Raw genomic sequence first — 17,891 nt, 5'->3', positions numbered from 1 at the left:
TGGGAGGGGTTGAGGATTGAGTTATCTTCGATGAATTACGTTGGAGGTCTTCTCTGTGACTTTGGCCACAAAGGGAAGTAGGGAGATGGGTCGGTAGTTTGTGAGGTCCGTGGAATTTGCCGTGGGCTTCTTGAGTAGGGGTCCGACTTCCATGCCTTTCCCGTCATTGGGGAAAATGGCAGTATCGAAGGAGACGTTGATGGTGTGTCGTAGTTCCGGTGCAATGGCGGTGGTGGCTCTGTGGAAGATGTGCAGGGGCTGTAGAGGCTCCTGAGTGGATGCTTTTCATGGTCAATGTGGTGTCTTCGGTGGTGACTGGGGTCCAGGAGGAGATGGTGGGCTGGCTGGTGTTGCTGGAGGCGGGAGTGGTATTGGCGTTGTCGTAGAGGCCCTTAATTTTCAGAAGGAAGCAGAAGACCTGGGAGGGGGTGATGTCTGTGTTTTCGTTGGAGGGTTTGATGAATTCCTGGCTGACACTGAAGAGTTCCTTCGTATCGTAATCGTATCGTAAGGGGTGCTTATAAAGCGCACTGACACCATGGGTTTCCTGGCGCTGGTCAGAAGTGAAGGGGGACAGAGAGACTAACCAGATTGGGGGAAAAGCCAAGTTTTTAGAGATTTACGAAAAAGAGTCAAAGAATTAGAAGTTTTAAGAGAAAGAGGGAAAGAGTTCCAGAGCTTGGGGACCAGGTAGGCAAATCTCCGGCCTCCAGATCTGCAGAGCTTATAAGAGGGGACAGTCAAGAAGTGGAGGTGAGAGGATCTCAAGTTGCGGGATGGACAGTAGGGTCTGATGAGGGATTTCACAAAGGCAGGGCAGGGGCCAGCTAATGACTTAAAGGTGAGGCAGCCGATCTTGAAGGCTGCCCTAGAGATGACAGGGAGCCAGTGGAGTTTGACAAGGAGGGGCCTGGCGGATTGCCACTTCGGGATCCCTAAGGCCAATCTCGCCGCCTGATTTTGGACCACTTGCAGTCTAGCCATCGATGTTTTAGGCAGACCATGGTAGATCGCATTAGAAAAATCTAGGCGGGAGAGGACGAGGGCCATGATAACCTGCAGGAGGGCATCAGGTGTAAGGAGGTATGCCACTTTCCTGATCCTGCGCAGTTGGTAGATACAGGACGAGACCACGGTCCCCACCTGCGGCCCTAGGCATAAGGCGGAATCAATGGTAACCCCCAGACTCTTCACCGAAGCTACCGGGGTGGGAGAGGGGCCCAGTTCCGCCGGCCAGAATTGAGGCCCCCAGAAGGTGGCGCTCCTACCGGGAAGGAGGAGCTCCGTCTTACCGGGGTTCAACTTTAACTGGTTGTGGCCCATCCACTGGAGAATGTGGGACATGACTGCCTGAAAGTTGGGGATAGCAGAGGGGGAGTTGAGAGAAAAGATGAGTTGCAGGTCGTCCGCGTAATTAAATACGGTAACGTCCCACTGCCTCAGAGAAAAGAGAAGGGGGCGAAGATAGAGGTTAAAAAGAAGAGGGGACAAAGAAGAACCCTGGGGGACCCCGCAGAGCGAGTGCTCTCTAGGAGCCCTGAAGGCGCCCAGACTGAGGGTCTGAGACCTGCCAGTCAGGAAGGATCTGACCCAGGCCAACGCCAGGCCCTGGATGCCAGCCTGCTCGACACAGCGGAGAAGGATGTTATGATCCACCGTGTCGAAGGCGGCTGACAGGTCTAGTAGTACCAGGGCCTGGGGGGCACCCTTGTCAACACCGTCTCTCAGGGCGTCCAGCACGGCCAAGATCACTGTCTCCGTAGAGTTGCTGGAGTTGGCGAGGATCTTCTGGGGATTTGCTGTTTCTCCAGTTCTTCTCGAGACGTCTGCAGGTGCGTCTGGATTATTGGAAGTAAAGGCGGTTGTCCGTCTTTCTTTTCTATTTATTTACTTTTGTAGCATTCGCAGCAAACTTTAAACATGTGAAGCTAAAGGGAGGCATGCCGTGAATGCTACAAAAGTAAATAAATAGAAACCATAGGCAGGCGGCTGCCATGTTTAAAGCTAAATCGACGTACAAGCTGCAAAGGGCAAAGCAATCAGAGAAAGATACTGTAATAGGCCAATACTCCAGGGGAGGAGTAAGACATGAGAAGGTGGGACATACACCAACAAGAAACCATAGAGAAGAAAGCTTTTCGAAATGACACACACTTTAAGCAGTCGGCAGCAAGGGCACGGCAAAAGCCAGTAGAAGTTGATACAGTATGCCTTGCAGAGCAGCACATGCTCGCTGCTACGCTCAACCTAAACAGGTGATGATTGAGGGTTGTGCGGACTTTGCCTCCTAATACCCAGAAGGTATGGCGAATAGAAAAGCTAGCGAGAGCACAGAGGACAGCACAAGGAGTAGTATTGGTGAGTAGAGGGATGTTTGGTAAGATAGCACTGATCATTTCATTATGAAGACTGGCCCTCACTCTGCTTACCTGATTCTTGGTGCTTCCGTCCCTGTACTTCCCGTGCAGTGATGGCCTTGTACAAGTGCTGTAGGTTGGTGGTAAAAGTCATCCCTTCTCCTGAGCTGCACACCTCTGGGAGACCCTGTTAGGAGGAAATAGAAGTGGTGAGAATAATTGGCCATGCTGGTACAGGTCAAAGTATACTAAGTTGGTTTGTGGCTCCAACATTCCACTGGCAGTGCCTAAGGCCTGAGTCAACTCTGCCTTGCATAGCATCTCCTGCCTGCACCCAGGCAGCCATTTTTATTGTATCCACAATCAACTAACACAGAATAAGAGCCAGCAGGAAGCAGACACTGTGGTGGTGGATAGGAGTATGTGTCAGCTTTGCTCTGGTTTGATGCAGTGGTGGTTCTAAGCTTTCAGTGTTGTACACAACGTGCTGCATACTGACCATGTTGTGTCTGTGCAAGAAGCCTAGGCCTTCAAAGCAGTGTCTGAGGACCATACCATTGGACGGGAGTGACTCCTCCTCATCGTGTTGCCTATACGACTACATCCTCTACAAGATCATCATCGACAATGGCGCAAACCAGGCAAGAGGCGGCCATATGAACCAGAAACACAAAAGGCACAAGTGTATTAGGAAGATGACCAAAGAGGGACGACGCAAAGCTGAGAATGGAAAGCTTCGGCCACAGAGTAGGGACTGGCACCTCCCTAGTCCTCAGCTCGGCTCTTCACTCCATACATACAGGCCTGGCTCCCACTCATATCAGCAGAGGTCAGAAGCCCCATATGTTTAGGGAAAAGATTGCAGTAAGCAAACAAACTGCTCTGGGAGGAACGCCTTTAGGACACTGATCACACAGCATCAAGTCATGTCAGAAACATTACCAATCGCTAAATGTCCACACCAAACACAATCAGACCCCAGGAAGCATTCCTGAAGAGCCAGTGCCCCAGACAGATCACAGACCATAGCATCTGTGGAACCCCTGGATCAGACCCTCTTGTCATATATGATCTCCTATACATCGAACTAATACAAAGTGTAAGAGAAAAACAACCATTTACGGGGAAAAACGATTCATTCTAAAGGTGGGGAGCCTCAAAACACACTATTACTTTATTAACAATAGAGGTATTTATGTAGTGCCCATACTAAGAGGACTGTCCGTTCTCTTTCGATAAAGAAGCTATTCCATAATGTAATTGTTCTCCTATTCTGACCTCGGAAGACTGTAAGGCTGGGTAGGGCCCACTGGGTGGCAAATCATTGACAATCTACACACAGATCTCACAAGCAGTGCTTTAAGTGGGATGATAAAGGTGGGGGCTCTGTAAAGGGGGCAAGGCCAAATCATTGTAGCTTAATCCTTTCCAAGAGCCGTGGCCTAAAACATTTGCTTCAGAAAGCTCTGCATGACATGTGTGCCACATGGCCAGTATTTTGGTGCTTCCCCTTGAGTTTTCTTGTAGAGTGTAAGGAAGTCTGCGAGTCAGAAGGTTGTCTTCAAGTTACTTTATTCGTAGTCAACAGGACAGAATAAAAGCGATCCGTCTAGGAAACAAACTTCTTAACACTGACCCAGAACACCCGCTTCATAATTTTCCTTCCATTCTCTTGACGTGCCAGAATTCCAGCCGTCCACAGAATGGAAGGAAACCCAACACATCTTCCCCCATAACAATAAAAATGTAATTAAAACAAATAGCAACAAAGAGTACAGAGTAAAGATAAAATTAACATTGAAGAAAAATCATAAAAGTTATTACAAAATATGATCATGAAACCTGGAAGATAACTTTAGGATCACATTGTATAAAATCATAATAGTTATTGCAAAATGTAATCATGAAACTTAGAAGGTAATTTAACAGTCCTGGAAGACGGAGGACGAAAAGTGGAATTAGTGTCAATGTTAATATTTCTGTTAGGTTGAACACCCAAACCTGTTTTGGACATAGCAATCATCCCTTTGTTCCACCATCTACCATCATCCAATTTGACAGCGCTTTTATTAACCTTTACCATCTTCTTAAGAACAGAACATTTGGATTCCTCCTAGGATACAATCCTAGAATTCTTCGCCCTTACCATGTCCCCCACACAAACATTCAATTGCTTAGGAACAGGACTGGACTGTGTCTGATCATATTTGTTTTGAGCAATAACAGTTTTCTGCTAACATCATCAATCTTGTCCTTAACACAACAAACTCTTTATCACCCATCCATCTTCTCAAAACCTTGGAGGAAGGTATACAGCCTCTCAACAAAACAAATGGAGACACATTTGTGTCAGATTTGGGAGATGTACCAACAGCCCATAGGAGTTTTCCAGTTTCTGCTTTGCAATTTAAACCGCTAACTTGAGCTAATTGTACATTCTGTTTAATGACCCTGTTAAAACGCTCCACAAGGTCATTGCTCCTTGGATGGTAAAATGAGGTTTTAACATGTTTGATACCCACAGAACGTAGGAATTCTTCATATTGAATTGAAACAAATTGGGGGCATATTATCATTGGGGAGCTCCTCAGGAACACCCTCCCTGCTGAAAAGTGACTTGAGAAATGTAATGATAGCGGAGTAATGAAAATCTATAAGAACAATGCCATACTTCGGTAAATTGACAGACAAACTTAAAGGGCCAATAATGTCAACAGCAACCTTAAGCCAAGGTTTGTCAGGGACTTCTATGGTTTCAATGGGAGAAGGACAGGTTACTTGTGATTTGTCACTAATAGCACATTCCATACAATCTCGAACAAAATGCTCCACCTGTTTGTCTAAAGCCGGCCACCACAAGTTTTCTTTTATTCTTCTTTTCATGGCACGAATACCTATGTGGCCTTCATGGGCCAATGTGAGAACTTTGTTTCTCATGGCTTCATTAACAACTAATAATGATGATCTATATAAAAGACCATTGACTGTGGATAACTCATCAAAAACATGCTTTTACTTGTAGGCACAAATATGTTAATTGATGTAGTGAGACCATCATTGATATAAAAATTAAAAATGTCCTTCAATTCCAGATCACATTCAGAAGCTTCTCTCCACTCTCTCTCTGAAATGAAGTTCTCAGATTCATCGATAACACAACACACCAATTCAAAATCATCAAGAGTATCATTAGTTTCAACCAGCATGTGGTTGTCAGACAGTAACATAGATAGACAATCAGCAAGTAGATTATTTTTCCCTGGAGCATATTCAATGTTAAAGTTGTGTTCCATTAGTCAAAATTGCCATCTTGCAATTCTAAGAGTTGCTTTCCCTCCCCTTTTCGTAGTGAACCAATCAATGAGGTGTTTTGTAGACTCGTACCATGAAATTTGAACCATACAAATAATGCTTGAAATGAGTGATGCCCCACCAACAAGCAAGAGTTTCACGCTCAATTACAGAATGAGAAGGTTAAGCTCCGTGCAGACTCCTTGAAGCAAATGCAATCACTTCATCTTTGCCATCTCTATTCTGCAAAAGAATAGCACCCAAACCTTTTTGGCTGGCATCAGTAATAATTATGGTTTTGTCACGAGGATCAAATGCTTTAAGGGGAATAGTATGAGCTACTTCATACTTGATTAAATTACATTCCTTGGTACATGCATCACTCCAAGAGAAACAAAAGTTTTTCTAGAGGAGAGATATAATGTTGAAACTTTTGGACGCACAATTAGGAATAAAAAGAGAATACAATTCAATGAAGCCCATAAAAGACCTTAATTGTTCCTTGTCACTAGGAATTCTGAAATCTTCACTAGCCTTAACTAAACTGTGCTTGGGTTGCACACCATCAGCAGATAACTTGTACCCTAAGTAGTCCACAGTAGTGCAATTAAGTTTACATTTATCAATGCCATGAGTGACACCCTTTGATTTCAACAAAGATAAAACTTGACACAATCTGTTATTATGCTGATTCTGGTCTTCACCATACACCAATACGTCATCTTGAAAGGGCATGACTCCGGGCATGCCTTTAAACATACTTTCAACCACTCTCTGAAAGACGGCAGGCGCAGAGTCCAGACCAACAGGCATGCGCTTAAATTGGAAAAGGCTATCCGGAGTGATGAAAGCAGTGTCTTGATTCAGCATGTAATTCAATCTGATGATATGCAGAGTACATATCTAATAAGCTGAAGAACTTAGCACCTTTGCGAGTAGATGTCATCTGCTTGATGTTAGGCAAAGGATGCTGATGAATTCATATATTCTTATTTAGATCACTTAAATCCACACACATGCACATATTGTCATTGGCTTTTTTAGCCAGAACCACAGGGGACAACCAATCAGAGGATTCAATTGGTTCGATTACATCACATGAACACAATCTATTTAATTCTTTCTTTAAGTCAGATTACAGAGCTAGAGGTACCTTTCTTATCTTGTGTAACACAGGTTGAGCATCACTAGATAATTTAATCATGTGTTTGAAACCTTTGAAAAGACCCAAATCTTTAGTAAATACCTCTGGATATAACACTTCCCAGGAACTTGGTTGAACATTTTGAACCTGAAAGAAATCTTTCTTCAACATTACTTGTTGTGCATTATTTGGATCAAGTATAATACCAAGATTGCCTGGGTCGGGGGCGTGGCTACACGGCCGTGAGCAATGGCCGCAGCTTGAGCGGGCTCATCTCAACCCGCGGCTAAGGACTGCGCTGCAGCCTGCAGACCCGGATGAAACCCTCCCACAGTGACCGTCGGAGTAGCTGAAGACCCCGTGCAGGCTCCGGTGCGGTGATCGGGGACTTTGATCCCCGCTACATAGCAGTTTTGAAGATCGGCAGCCGAGACGCCCAAGCGGCGCAAAATGGCGGACCGGGCTCGCTGATCGGCTCCGCTCGGCCTCCGAAGACCCCCTCCCCCCTCCCACCAGGTGACAAGCAGATAGGGGGCTTGGCCCCTGCGCGGGCAGACGGGGCAGCGCGGAAGGACCGGGAGGGCGGCGTCTACGTCGCCGTCACCAGAGGCTGCGGCACTGTGAGCCCCGGGGCAGGGCGAAAAATTTAGGTCCCGGCTTTGCGGCCTACCAGCGACCGGCCCAGGGTCAGAGGCGAAGAGCGGCCGCAGGGCTGACGGGAGAGAGGGGCGAAACAGGTCGGACTGCCTGATATCGCCGGCACTGCCCACGGTACAGGCCCCCCACCGATCGGGGCTTCGGGATAGCCATTGGAATTGTTTTTTATTTCACCTGGACAAGGCCGGTGCCCTGGTCCTGTCTGCAACGCAGGGACCTATTGCGGTGACGGAAGGCATATAAAGACATGCTGTGTGCTGGCTTGAATCTCCCTACCACCTTCCCCCCTCAGTCTGGCTTACGGGGCCGGCCCTGGTGAGGGCTCGCTCAGCTGAGGCAACTGGAGAATGATCGCTTGACCTCACTGGCTGATTGAGCGGTGCTGACGACCGCGTCCCGGCTCCACAGGGCTCTGGGGCTAGAGGTGTGACCCTTGACAAGTTGCTGGACACGGAACGGGACGTACCCCGAGGTCTCCGGTCTTGGAGACAAGTACCGAAGCGTTGGCGCATTTCCTCCGGAGAATCTCAACGGCTGGCCTTTTGCTTTGGAGGTGAGGATGGCGACGGGGGGCAGAAACTCTAAGAACACCGCCCAGGCGAAATTGTCCAAGTATGCGTGGCAGCAGGAAGGAGAAAAAACGGACTCGCCAAAACGGACAAGGATGGCGTGAAAGGATCATCCCCCCAACCTAAGGAACCCACGCTTCATGATGTCCTAGCGGCCATTGGGGAGATGCGTACGTCTATGGACTCAGTAACAACGGAATTTTCCCTGCTTCGCGACGATTTTAAAGAGACAAATGAAAAAGTGAGAGAACTCAAGGTTGTGACGGCGGCTGTTCAGGAAGACACTTCTGAGCTCCAGCGCCAAATGTCCGACATGGAAAAAAACCAGGCTCGTATGGCACAGCAGCTGGATGAGTACGAAGGGAGGGCCCGTCGCAACAACATTAGAATCCTTGGGGTCCCGGAGAAAACGGAGGGGCCGGCGGCGTTCCTCTATGTGGAGGAGTTGATCACGAATCACCTGAAACCTAAGGCCCTGTCTGCCTATTTCTCCATAGAGTGAGCCCATAGGGTGCCGGGCGGGAGGCCTAAAGTCGGGCCCCCCCCTAGACCAATTATAGCCAGAGTTTTCAATTTTCGGGACCGTGATAACATTCTGCAGACTGCCAGGGCGGGCCCCCCATTGAAGATCGATAACTATGAGGTCTCCTTCTTTCCGGACTTCACGGCCCGAGTCCAGGCGCAACGACGCAGCTTCCAGGCGGTGAAACAAGAACTGCGCGACAGAGACAATCAATATGCAATGCTTTTTCCAGCGAAACTGAGAGTCGAAAGGGACGGCAAATCATGGTTCTTCGATTCACCTGAGGCAACCTGGGACTGGCTGGAAGGTTGGACTAAAGTCAGCGACAAGACTAGAAGGCGCAATGGTGCACCGGAAAGAGGGACCGGAGATAGGTCAGAGCCCACAACGATGGGGGCTGACCCAGGGGCGAGCGGACTGTCCGAACAGGAGTGAGAAACACCAAAAGCCTTCAAATGGACTAACCCCGATGAACAATTGCAAGTATCAGGGGGGGTGGGCTGCTGGCACGGGAGCAAATGGATGAAGGTATTTAACTTTGAGGTTTCCGGGTATGTAATGTGGTTAATTGCATTTACTTAGACATGTTATGGTGATTTTCTTTAGGTAGTCATTCTCGATTACAGGCTGTATCGAATTGTTAGCTTGATAATTTGCTGCGGGGGGACGGGACCGATTCATCTCTGCGCAGTCAATATGGGTGGGGAATGCACAGGCACTCTGCCGGGTTGGGGGTTGGGCTGTTTGAAGTCCACAGGCAGGGGAGCAGGGAGGGGGTAGAAGGGAGTGAGAGGGCTGTTTTAGGGGCAGGGAGGGAAAGTGGTATTGGTGATAATGTCTATAGTGCATGTGTACGACTTCAGATTACAATGATTGGGGAGGGGAGGGGACGGTTGCCCTTTGTTGTGTGCCTTAGTTTTGGACTAAACTTCAGGGATACAGGTGAACACATGGTGGATGCAATAATGAGTTTCGGAGAATGGTTTGACTATGATGGCGGAAGAAGTCTTGGATGAGGTGATGTCGTACGACCCTGCCCCGGTCCAGGCTCCGGTGTCCCCCCTGGCCCTGATTTCTTGGAATGTTCGTGGTTTAGGAGACAAAATAAAGAGGGGCTTGGTATTACAATATGTACATAGGGCAGCCCCAACACTGGTACTGCTTCAAGAAACCCATCTGGTGGGCTCGACATGTAGGGCTCTGGATCGATGGGGATACACAATGGTGGCGCACTCTGAGTTTTCCTCTGGTTCTAGGGGAGTGGGTATTCTGCTACGTAAGCGATTCCCCATGATAGTGCAACAGGTGTGGAAGGATGCGCTGGGGCGATTTGCAGCCATCTCCTGCTTATGGGAGGGTAGGAGATTCAATGTGGTGTCAGTATACATTCCACCTGCCCTACACTTGGTCGCTATCCCCGCCCTCAGTGCATTTCTACTGACGCTACCAGAGGGCGAGCTCATACTGGGCAGAGATTTCAATGCGGTTCTTGATGAGGGTCTTGACCGCCACCCCAGCAGGTTGACGGGGATGCATAGGGCGAGGCTGGCAGGCTATGTTGAGGCTTTGGGTCTTACGGACGGATGGAGGTTCAAACACCCCGGGGATCGAGGCTACACCTTTTACTCTGGGGTACACAACAGTCTATCACGTATTGACCATTTCTTCGTCCCTGCAGACAGTTTGCCCCACATAATAGACGTAAAAATAGGCCCTAGGGGTATTTCGGATCACTCCCCAATTACTATGCTATACTCCTCCCATGTACAGGCTCAGAGGCGCATCTTCCCGATCTCGCCCCACTACTTACAAGTTCCCAAAGTCAGAAAGGACCTAGTCACAGCTACGAAGTGTTACTTCCAGGAAAATATTGCCTCAGTGGACTTACCCGGGGTCCTATGGGAAGCGTTCAAGGCGGTGCTGAGGGGCCAGGCGATAGCCTCCATAACGGGTCACAGGCGGACTATGCAGGACGAATTGACAACACTAGAACTAGACCTGGAAGCTTTACAGACTGAGCATGATCGCGATCCCACTGAGGAGCTTAAGCGTCAATTACGTCTTAAACAGGCGGAATTGGCTGAGTATCAGAGAGTGCAGGTCAGACAACGGCTTCTGCGCACTCAGCATATCATATACGAGGTTGAGGATAAGGCAGGAAGACTTCTGGCGTGGCTAGATAAGAAGGACAGGGCCCAAAGGACGATAGCACAACTTCGCTCCACTGAAGGCGTTCTGTACACTTTCCCCGCAGATATCGTCGACACTTTGGCCAATCACTATGAAACAGTTTATACTTCTTCCTCGGGTATGTCCTCTGAAGAGGCGCAAACCTACATTAAAGATATCCAAACGCCCTCCGTCGCGGACACAGACGCTGAACTTCTAGAGTCAGACTTCACTACGGATGAGGTCGTGGTTGCTATCCACTCCTTAGAGTCGGGCAAGGCTGCAGGGCTGAATGGGATTCCCATAGAATTTTACAAGAGCGTTTCAGATCAAGTGGCCCCGCATCTATTGCGAATGTTTGAAGACAGCTTGGCCAAGGGGGAATTGCCTCAATATCAACGCGTGGCTACGATCATAGCTGTACCGAAACCTGGTAAACCCCCGGACGAATGTACATCATACCGTCCCATCTCGCTATTGAATGCGGAGGCGAAAATACTGGCCAAAATGATCGCCATGCGCCTAACCCCACACTTGGAAACCTTGGTGCATCCGGATCAATCCGGATTCATACCTAACAGGAGCACCGCTCTGAATTTGAGAAGAGTCCATGCTGTGATGGCGCAGATACCAGTTTTGTCAGAACCAGCTGTGATTTTATCCCTGGATGCACAAATGGCCTTTGACATGGTCGAGTGGCCGTATTTGTTTGCGGTATTAAGACATCTAGGCTTTGGACCAAAGTTTTGTGCTTGGGTCAAACTCCAGTATAGAAATCCGCTAGCGCATGTAGTGGCCAACGGCCATATTTCCGGGGATTTCAATTTAAGCCGCGGCACGCGTCAGGGGTGCCCCCTGTTGCCTCTGCTTTTTGCACTGATTTTAGAACCACTAGCAGCATGGATACGGTGGGTCACCATGATAAAAGGTCTCAACTGGACTGAATCCTGGGAAGACCGCATATCGCTGCATGCTGATGATATTATCCTCTACTTGACTCTCCCCAGGCGTTCTCTCATGGTTCTTCTTGACATCTGTAACATTTTTGGCCGGGCCTCAGGATATACCATCAATTGGTCCAAATCGGTACTATTTGTCCTTAAAGGCCCCCGCCGATCCTCCCGAACGACTGCCCTCTGACGATCACGGACGGACCCTTTAAATATCTGGGGGTATGGGTGACACCGAATTGGGAGAGTTTTTATCAACGTAACTTACAGCCGCCACTTGAACGGTTTCACACGGATGTGAGGCATTGGCATACCCTGCCGCTAACTCTGTTAGGAAAAGCTGCATTATTTAAAATGATGACACTACCGCGACTGCTTTATATCCTGGAAAACATTCCATTTCTCGTGCCTAACAGGTACTTTCAGTCCATAAACGCACTAGTCTCTGGCTTACTATGGGGAGATAAACCGGCACGCATTTCCCGACAAAAGTTGGTACGAGGGTGGTTTGACGGAGGCATTGCACTCCCGGATGTCCAGTTGTATTACTGGGCATCACAACTAAAGATCGTTAATCACTGGCTCCACGCCCCACAGACGGAGCCCGCGTTCAAGGCAGATAGATATGACCTAGGGACCGGAGGAGTGATGGATGCTCTTTATGATCCTCGAGGTGTGGCGGCCCTGCTGGGCCCCACGGCTCACACGGTGAAGCTCTGGCACATGGCATCGGCTCGTCTCAAATGTCAGAATACGATCACGCAGATGCCGCCACTTTGGGTGTCGCGCCGCCTCGGCCGTCTCTGTAAGAGTAAGGGATTTGAGGCCTGGGACCATATTGGTATTTCGACGATTGGAGACCTTTATAGGCGGGGTAAAATCCTCACTTTTGCCCAACTAGCGGCCCAATTTAATTTGCCGGAGGCGGAATGTTTCCGCTATTTGCAAATCAGTCATGCTCTTAAGTCGGTGTTGCCGACTGAAGGAAAACTACCAGAGTCCACTCCTTTAGAGGATAGACTGCTTACGGAGCACATGCTTAACAAGGCGACCTCACTGGTCTACCGTAAGCTGGTTAACAACATGCCTGACCCCATGGACAAACTTAAAACCGCCTGGACTGGGGAATTAGGTGACTTTGATGAAACGGACTGGCAGACCGCGCTCTCCTCACCCCAGGAGGTCGCTATATCATCAAGGCTCAGACTGATACAATTAAAAGTTTTGCACCGAGTTTACTACACGAGGGTCACACTACATAAAATAGGAAGAGCCACACACCAGTACTGTTTGAGAGGCTGCGGGGAGGCGGGGACGTTCTACCACACTATCTGGGATTGCCCATTAATTGCTGAGTACTGGTCCAAGGTTATGCGAACAATATCCCCAGTGGTTGATGTTTCCCTGCTCCCAGAGCCGCGTCGGTGTCTACTGAACGTATGGGAGCCTACTGATTTAAGTAACTCGATGCAGGACTGGGCAACGCTGGGTATTGTGTATGCTAAGCGGAGTGTGGCCAAGGCCTGGGGATCCCCTGTGTCGCCGGCGCTCAGGGAATGGAGTGCGGATATGGACTCGGTGATGGTTGCTGAAAAGGCAGTATATTTAAATCGGAAGTGTCCACGAAAATGGGGAAAAATTTGGGGAGCATGGAATGAATACAGAGGGTATATTTGTGAACCACCTCAGATGGAAAGTGATGATGATTCAGCATAATGGGGAGGGGGAGGGGAAACTCTGGAAGGAATGGGCGGGTGATGTACAGATATCCTGAATGTGATAACGATGCTTCCTCAAGATCGAATGTGATGTCAACTATGTGTCGTCATATTAACTGTGCACGATAGATCCGTACAATGTAACCCTGAAAATGTCCAATGTTCACCTTTATTAACAATAAAAACTGTTTAAAAAAAAAAAAAAAAAAAAAGATTGCCTGGGTCTCCCCACCCGAGAAGACATGCTTCGTCCTTTGCCACATATACAACGCCTTTGGACTTACAATCCTGAAATACAAGATCAGCATTTAATTCCCCAATTGTATCAACAATGCTTCCACCATAACCAATGAGATGTACACAAGACAATTTGAGAGTTTGCTCTGGAAAAGACTTTTCCCCAGAGTGATTCATTTATTAAAAAGAATAGAGATCCAGAATCTGCCAACGTTTGTACATTTACACCATTCACAGTAACTGTGCACAGAGGTTTTTTCAGACCTTGGGAATTGGCACCACAAACACCACTGGAACAGTCCATGTCCACAATAGTGAAAATTTCGTCTTCTTCGCTAGATGAACAATTTTCTTCTGCTAAAGATTCAGCATTGTGTACTTTCTTGAATGGTGTGTTCCTTTTAGAATGACAAACAGCCTCAAAATGCCCTTTCTAGGAGCATTTGATACACATTTTATCAATGGCAGGGCACGATATAGCATTAGCCAGGTGAGTTGTACTACCACATCTGTAACACATGAGTGTTTTGCTTGACGTAGTTTTGGCATTTTTTTATCTGGTTTAATTTTTAGATCTTTAGACTATCTTATATTTTGATTTAACTGCACAGACTTTTTGGCTATTGCTGTCGGTTAAAGACATTTGTTCCATGTACGAAGAGATGCTTTCAATCCTTGTTGCGATCTCTAAAGCCTTTTGTACGGTCAAATCAGATTTGGATAAAAGTGCTTCTTGAACCTTTTTATTGTTGGTTTTTTCAACTAACTGGTCTTTGATCATATCCTCTTCGAAAGATTGGTATCCACAAGAAGAAGCAACAATGCGTAAAGCACCAATGTAAGATTAAGCAGATTCACCTTGTAACTGAACTCTCTCATAGAACTTATGTTTTTCCAAAGTAATATTTTTGCAAGCTTTGAAACAATTATCCAATGCTCTGATGGCAGTAGCATATTCATCCACTATATTGTCACCTTCCCCATTATCAACGATGATAGTCTCCTTAGGAATGTGTTTTAATATATTGCGGCCGTCAGTGTCTAAACAGCAAATTTATTTTTACAAGTAAAAGATTCTCTATCAAGAGCTTCAAGATACGCTTCAAACCCTTCTTTCCATTTTTCCCAGTCAATTTCTGGAGAAGCAGGATTGGGTATAAACGGTGCTGGTGGAGAAATTGATTGTAACATTGCAAATGTGCTAAATTGATGCTCTGCAAAATAGTAATATTGTATGCACTTCTTAGTTTGCTATAAAATATTTGATGATGAAAAAAAGAAATTAGACTGATTAGTGTGGGGATCAACGAAATCAGCACTGTAATTAATGAAATGGTGTGCAGATCATCGAGGCCAATTACTTAAGACTTGTTGCAGTAAAGGAATAATGCCCGGCACATGAAATGGTTAAATGATGTGAAGATCACTGTTAAAAGAAGAAGTTAGACTGAGTGGTGTGCAGATCACCAAGATCAGCACTGTGATGCATGAAATGGTGTGCAGATCACGGAGATAGGCACAAACGTTGGGTGTGTTTATGAAATAAAGGATCGGGCTGTTGCGCACGGTCGAATAAGGAAGAGAACAATGCATTATGGGATGGGTAGTTAGGAGGAGCTAATGGTTGGCGGTGTATGATTGGTCCGAATAGAGAGGAGGGGTCCTTTATCGCTGTTTAAAAGCTTAGTAGAATCAGCAAGTAAGGTTGCTGCAGTTCAGAAAAAAGCAAGAGCATTCTCACGCAAGTCGCAAAGGTATATTAACGAGGGGACAACTTCGGGAGCTTGGGGCCGTGTATCACAGGAATATCGAGCGGGGTTACTTTCACGCTAGTGTTATCACTAACATTGCCGAGCAGAGGTAGCATAATGATGGACTCAAACTAAGGGACTTACAGGACATCGTTTAGGTAACTTTTTAATTACGGTTATAGAGGGAAACGCTGTTTTTGACTGAGTGCAATTTACGATACGTGTTAAAAACTGATGAGATGTTATTATGTTTCAACGAGAAGTACACTGTGCATATACTCATGGTTTGAGAGATGTAATTTATGGATATGTTCTTTTACTTATAGTGAAACCCCTGAAGAAGAGCTTCTAAAAGCTCAAAATGCATTGGGTAACATATGATTGATTATCGAAGAAGCGTTTGTGTTTCGAAAGGTCATGCCCAGAAAAAGGCTTAGATTAGCATATTTGAGGCACAAGAAGCAATTCAAGATTCGAATTTCTCACGTGCGATGTAACAATTGAAAAATAAATTAAAATGACAAAAAGATGTTGGAATACTTTGATTAATTAAGCATCTGAAAATATGGAAATCAGTAATAACTACTAATTCAAAGCTGTGCGCCTGAGCAAGGATCGTAAATACGTTGCGATTGTTCTAAGGTCTGTACGCATACGTGAAACAGGGCGGAACACGTACTCGGGCTGCACACGAAACAGTGGACATAGCAACTACGTTTGACAAACATAAGGAGTACAATGGTGTGCACAGTCATTTTTTTTAATGATAAACGAGAAATATTCCTGACTTGAAAGTCGCGTTGCAGGCAATGGAGAAATGCCTGATCTAAAAATGGCCGCCGGGCGTATGCGTAATGACGGGGCACACACGGGATACGGAATGGCGGCGGCGGACTTGCTGCTGTGAATCAGGAGTGCAACTTTTGAGCGCTCCGTTATCTGGCACTAACGAGGCTTTGATATAGTCTTATCTGGCAGCATTGCTTGAATATAACTACAGCCGGGACGGAAGTAAAACCGGCGGATAGTATTTACCTATGCTTTGATAGCTGTCCTATAGCCCTGAAGAAGTCTTGGGTAACTCCCTGATGAAACACGTGTTGGCTGGGTACCTGGAATAAACCTAACTGAAAGAATACATCTATCAACATCTGTCATTGTGTTATTTTGCTTAATTACGTACAGCACTCATACTGTTAATGGAATGAACGTGTGCACAAATCTTATGTACATCTTTTTTGATGATAAACGAGAAATATTCCTGACTTGAAAGTCGCGCTGCAGGCAATGGAGAAATGCCTGATCTAAAAACGGCCGCCGGGCGTATGCGTAATGACGCGGAACGTATACGTGATGACGTGGTGTGCGGATCACCGTGAGCCACACTAATTGAAGGAGATGGAACGCTGGAGAAAGAACGCTCGCGCAAGGCAGCGGGGACCGTTGGCTTGTCAATAAACGACATACATCTCTGGGAAAATTCCCGTTTAAATCCGTTGATGCGCCTTACCGGAGTTCAAGGAAGTTGTCCGACAACAGGAATCAAGGCAGCAACCAGGAAACGGCAGAATCAGGAAATAGAAGAAGAATGATCAGAAACTGCAAACACGGTGGGGGCGTGGCCAACAGCAGAAGGGAATGGTCGCTTGCTAGAGCGGCTCCCGGCCCTCGCCCGAAAAATCCATTAACCTGATCCGTTTCCTGATGTGAGACCCCCCACCCCCCTTCCATCGGGAGGTCCTCACCATCTACTGGCGGTCCGAATTCTGGTGGCAAGATAGGAAGATTGGATACAAAAGGCGATAGAAACCGAGTTAGAAGAGCACGCCTCCCTGTGAGCTCACAAGATGGCGGCGGCTGCGGTGTCTCGGCCCGGAGCCTGGAGATAGACTGTGCAATTGCCAGGCCTGCCTGCCTACCTACTTGACCACCCCCGCAGTTGCCGATCCTGACCGAGGGGTCCCTGCGATCTGCCCTGAGGTTTTGGGCGATTTCCTTCGCTGGAGGAGCCCCCACGATGAGATGTATGGGGTAAAATTGCCGCAGACGCTCTGAGCTCCGGGGTGCGTCTGCGCGACACCCCGGCTTCTCAACCTTCGCATGCCCGCTGTGGAGGCCTAAGACCCCCGCGCCTGCCGGACCCGCCAGGAGAGTCCCTGCTGCCTGACTTGCAACTCCGGGGGCTCCGTGGTGCTGGGGGGCCCCCCGTGGTGGGGGGGGACGGGTTAGGCTGCCTCAAAGACGACCGGGAGGCGCCCCGACGCTTGGCCCCGCACACAGCCCACATCACAGCCCTGCAGTGCCCCACACCTTCCAGACTCACCAGCAACGCTCCCGCTGCCCATCCTGCAACTCCGGGAGCTTTGTGTCGGTGGCGGGCACCCAGAGCGGGGCAGGAGGAGAAGAGGCTGTCTCCATGAAGGCCGCGCAGCGTCCCGGCATCGGAGCCTGCGCACTGCTCACATCGGAGGCCTGCATTTTATCGGCCCGTACTGGCGCCCATCTTTGAATGCGGTGAGTGCGCT

General features: G+C 47.8%; 1 protein-coding gene across 6 annotated transcripts in view; it reads right to left on the bottom strand.

The window, feature by feature from the left end:
• NHEJ1 (non-homologous end joining factor 1) overlaps positions 1-17,891 on the bottom strand; it is a 1,839,518-nt gene that overhangs the window by 751,226 nt on the left and 1,070,401 nt on the right. For all 6 annotated transcript variants that reach the window (XM_078679206.1, XM_078679207.1, XM_078679208.1 and 3 more), the window contains exon 6: positions 2,430-2,544. In XM_078679206.1, the coding sequence (XP_078535332.1) occupies positions 2,430-2,544 (115 nt within the window). The remainder of the gene's footprint in view (positions 1-2,429; positions 2,545-17,891) is intronic.

Source organism: Lissotriton helveticus, chromosome 3_1 (genome assembly GCF_964261635.1).
Source record: "Lissotriton helveticus chromosome 3_1, aLisHel1.1, whole genome shotgun sequence".
NCBI classification, from domain to species: domain Eukaryota; kingdom Metazoa; phylum Chordata; class Amphibia; order Caudata; family Salamandridae; genus Lissotriton; species Lissotriton helveticus.
This window is presented reverse-complemented; position numbering and strand designations above follow the sequence as displayed.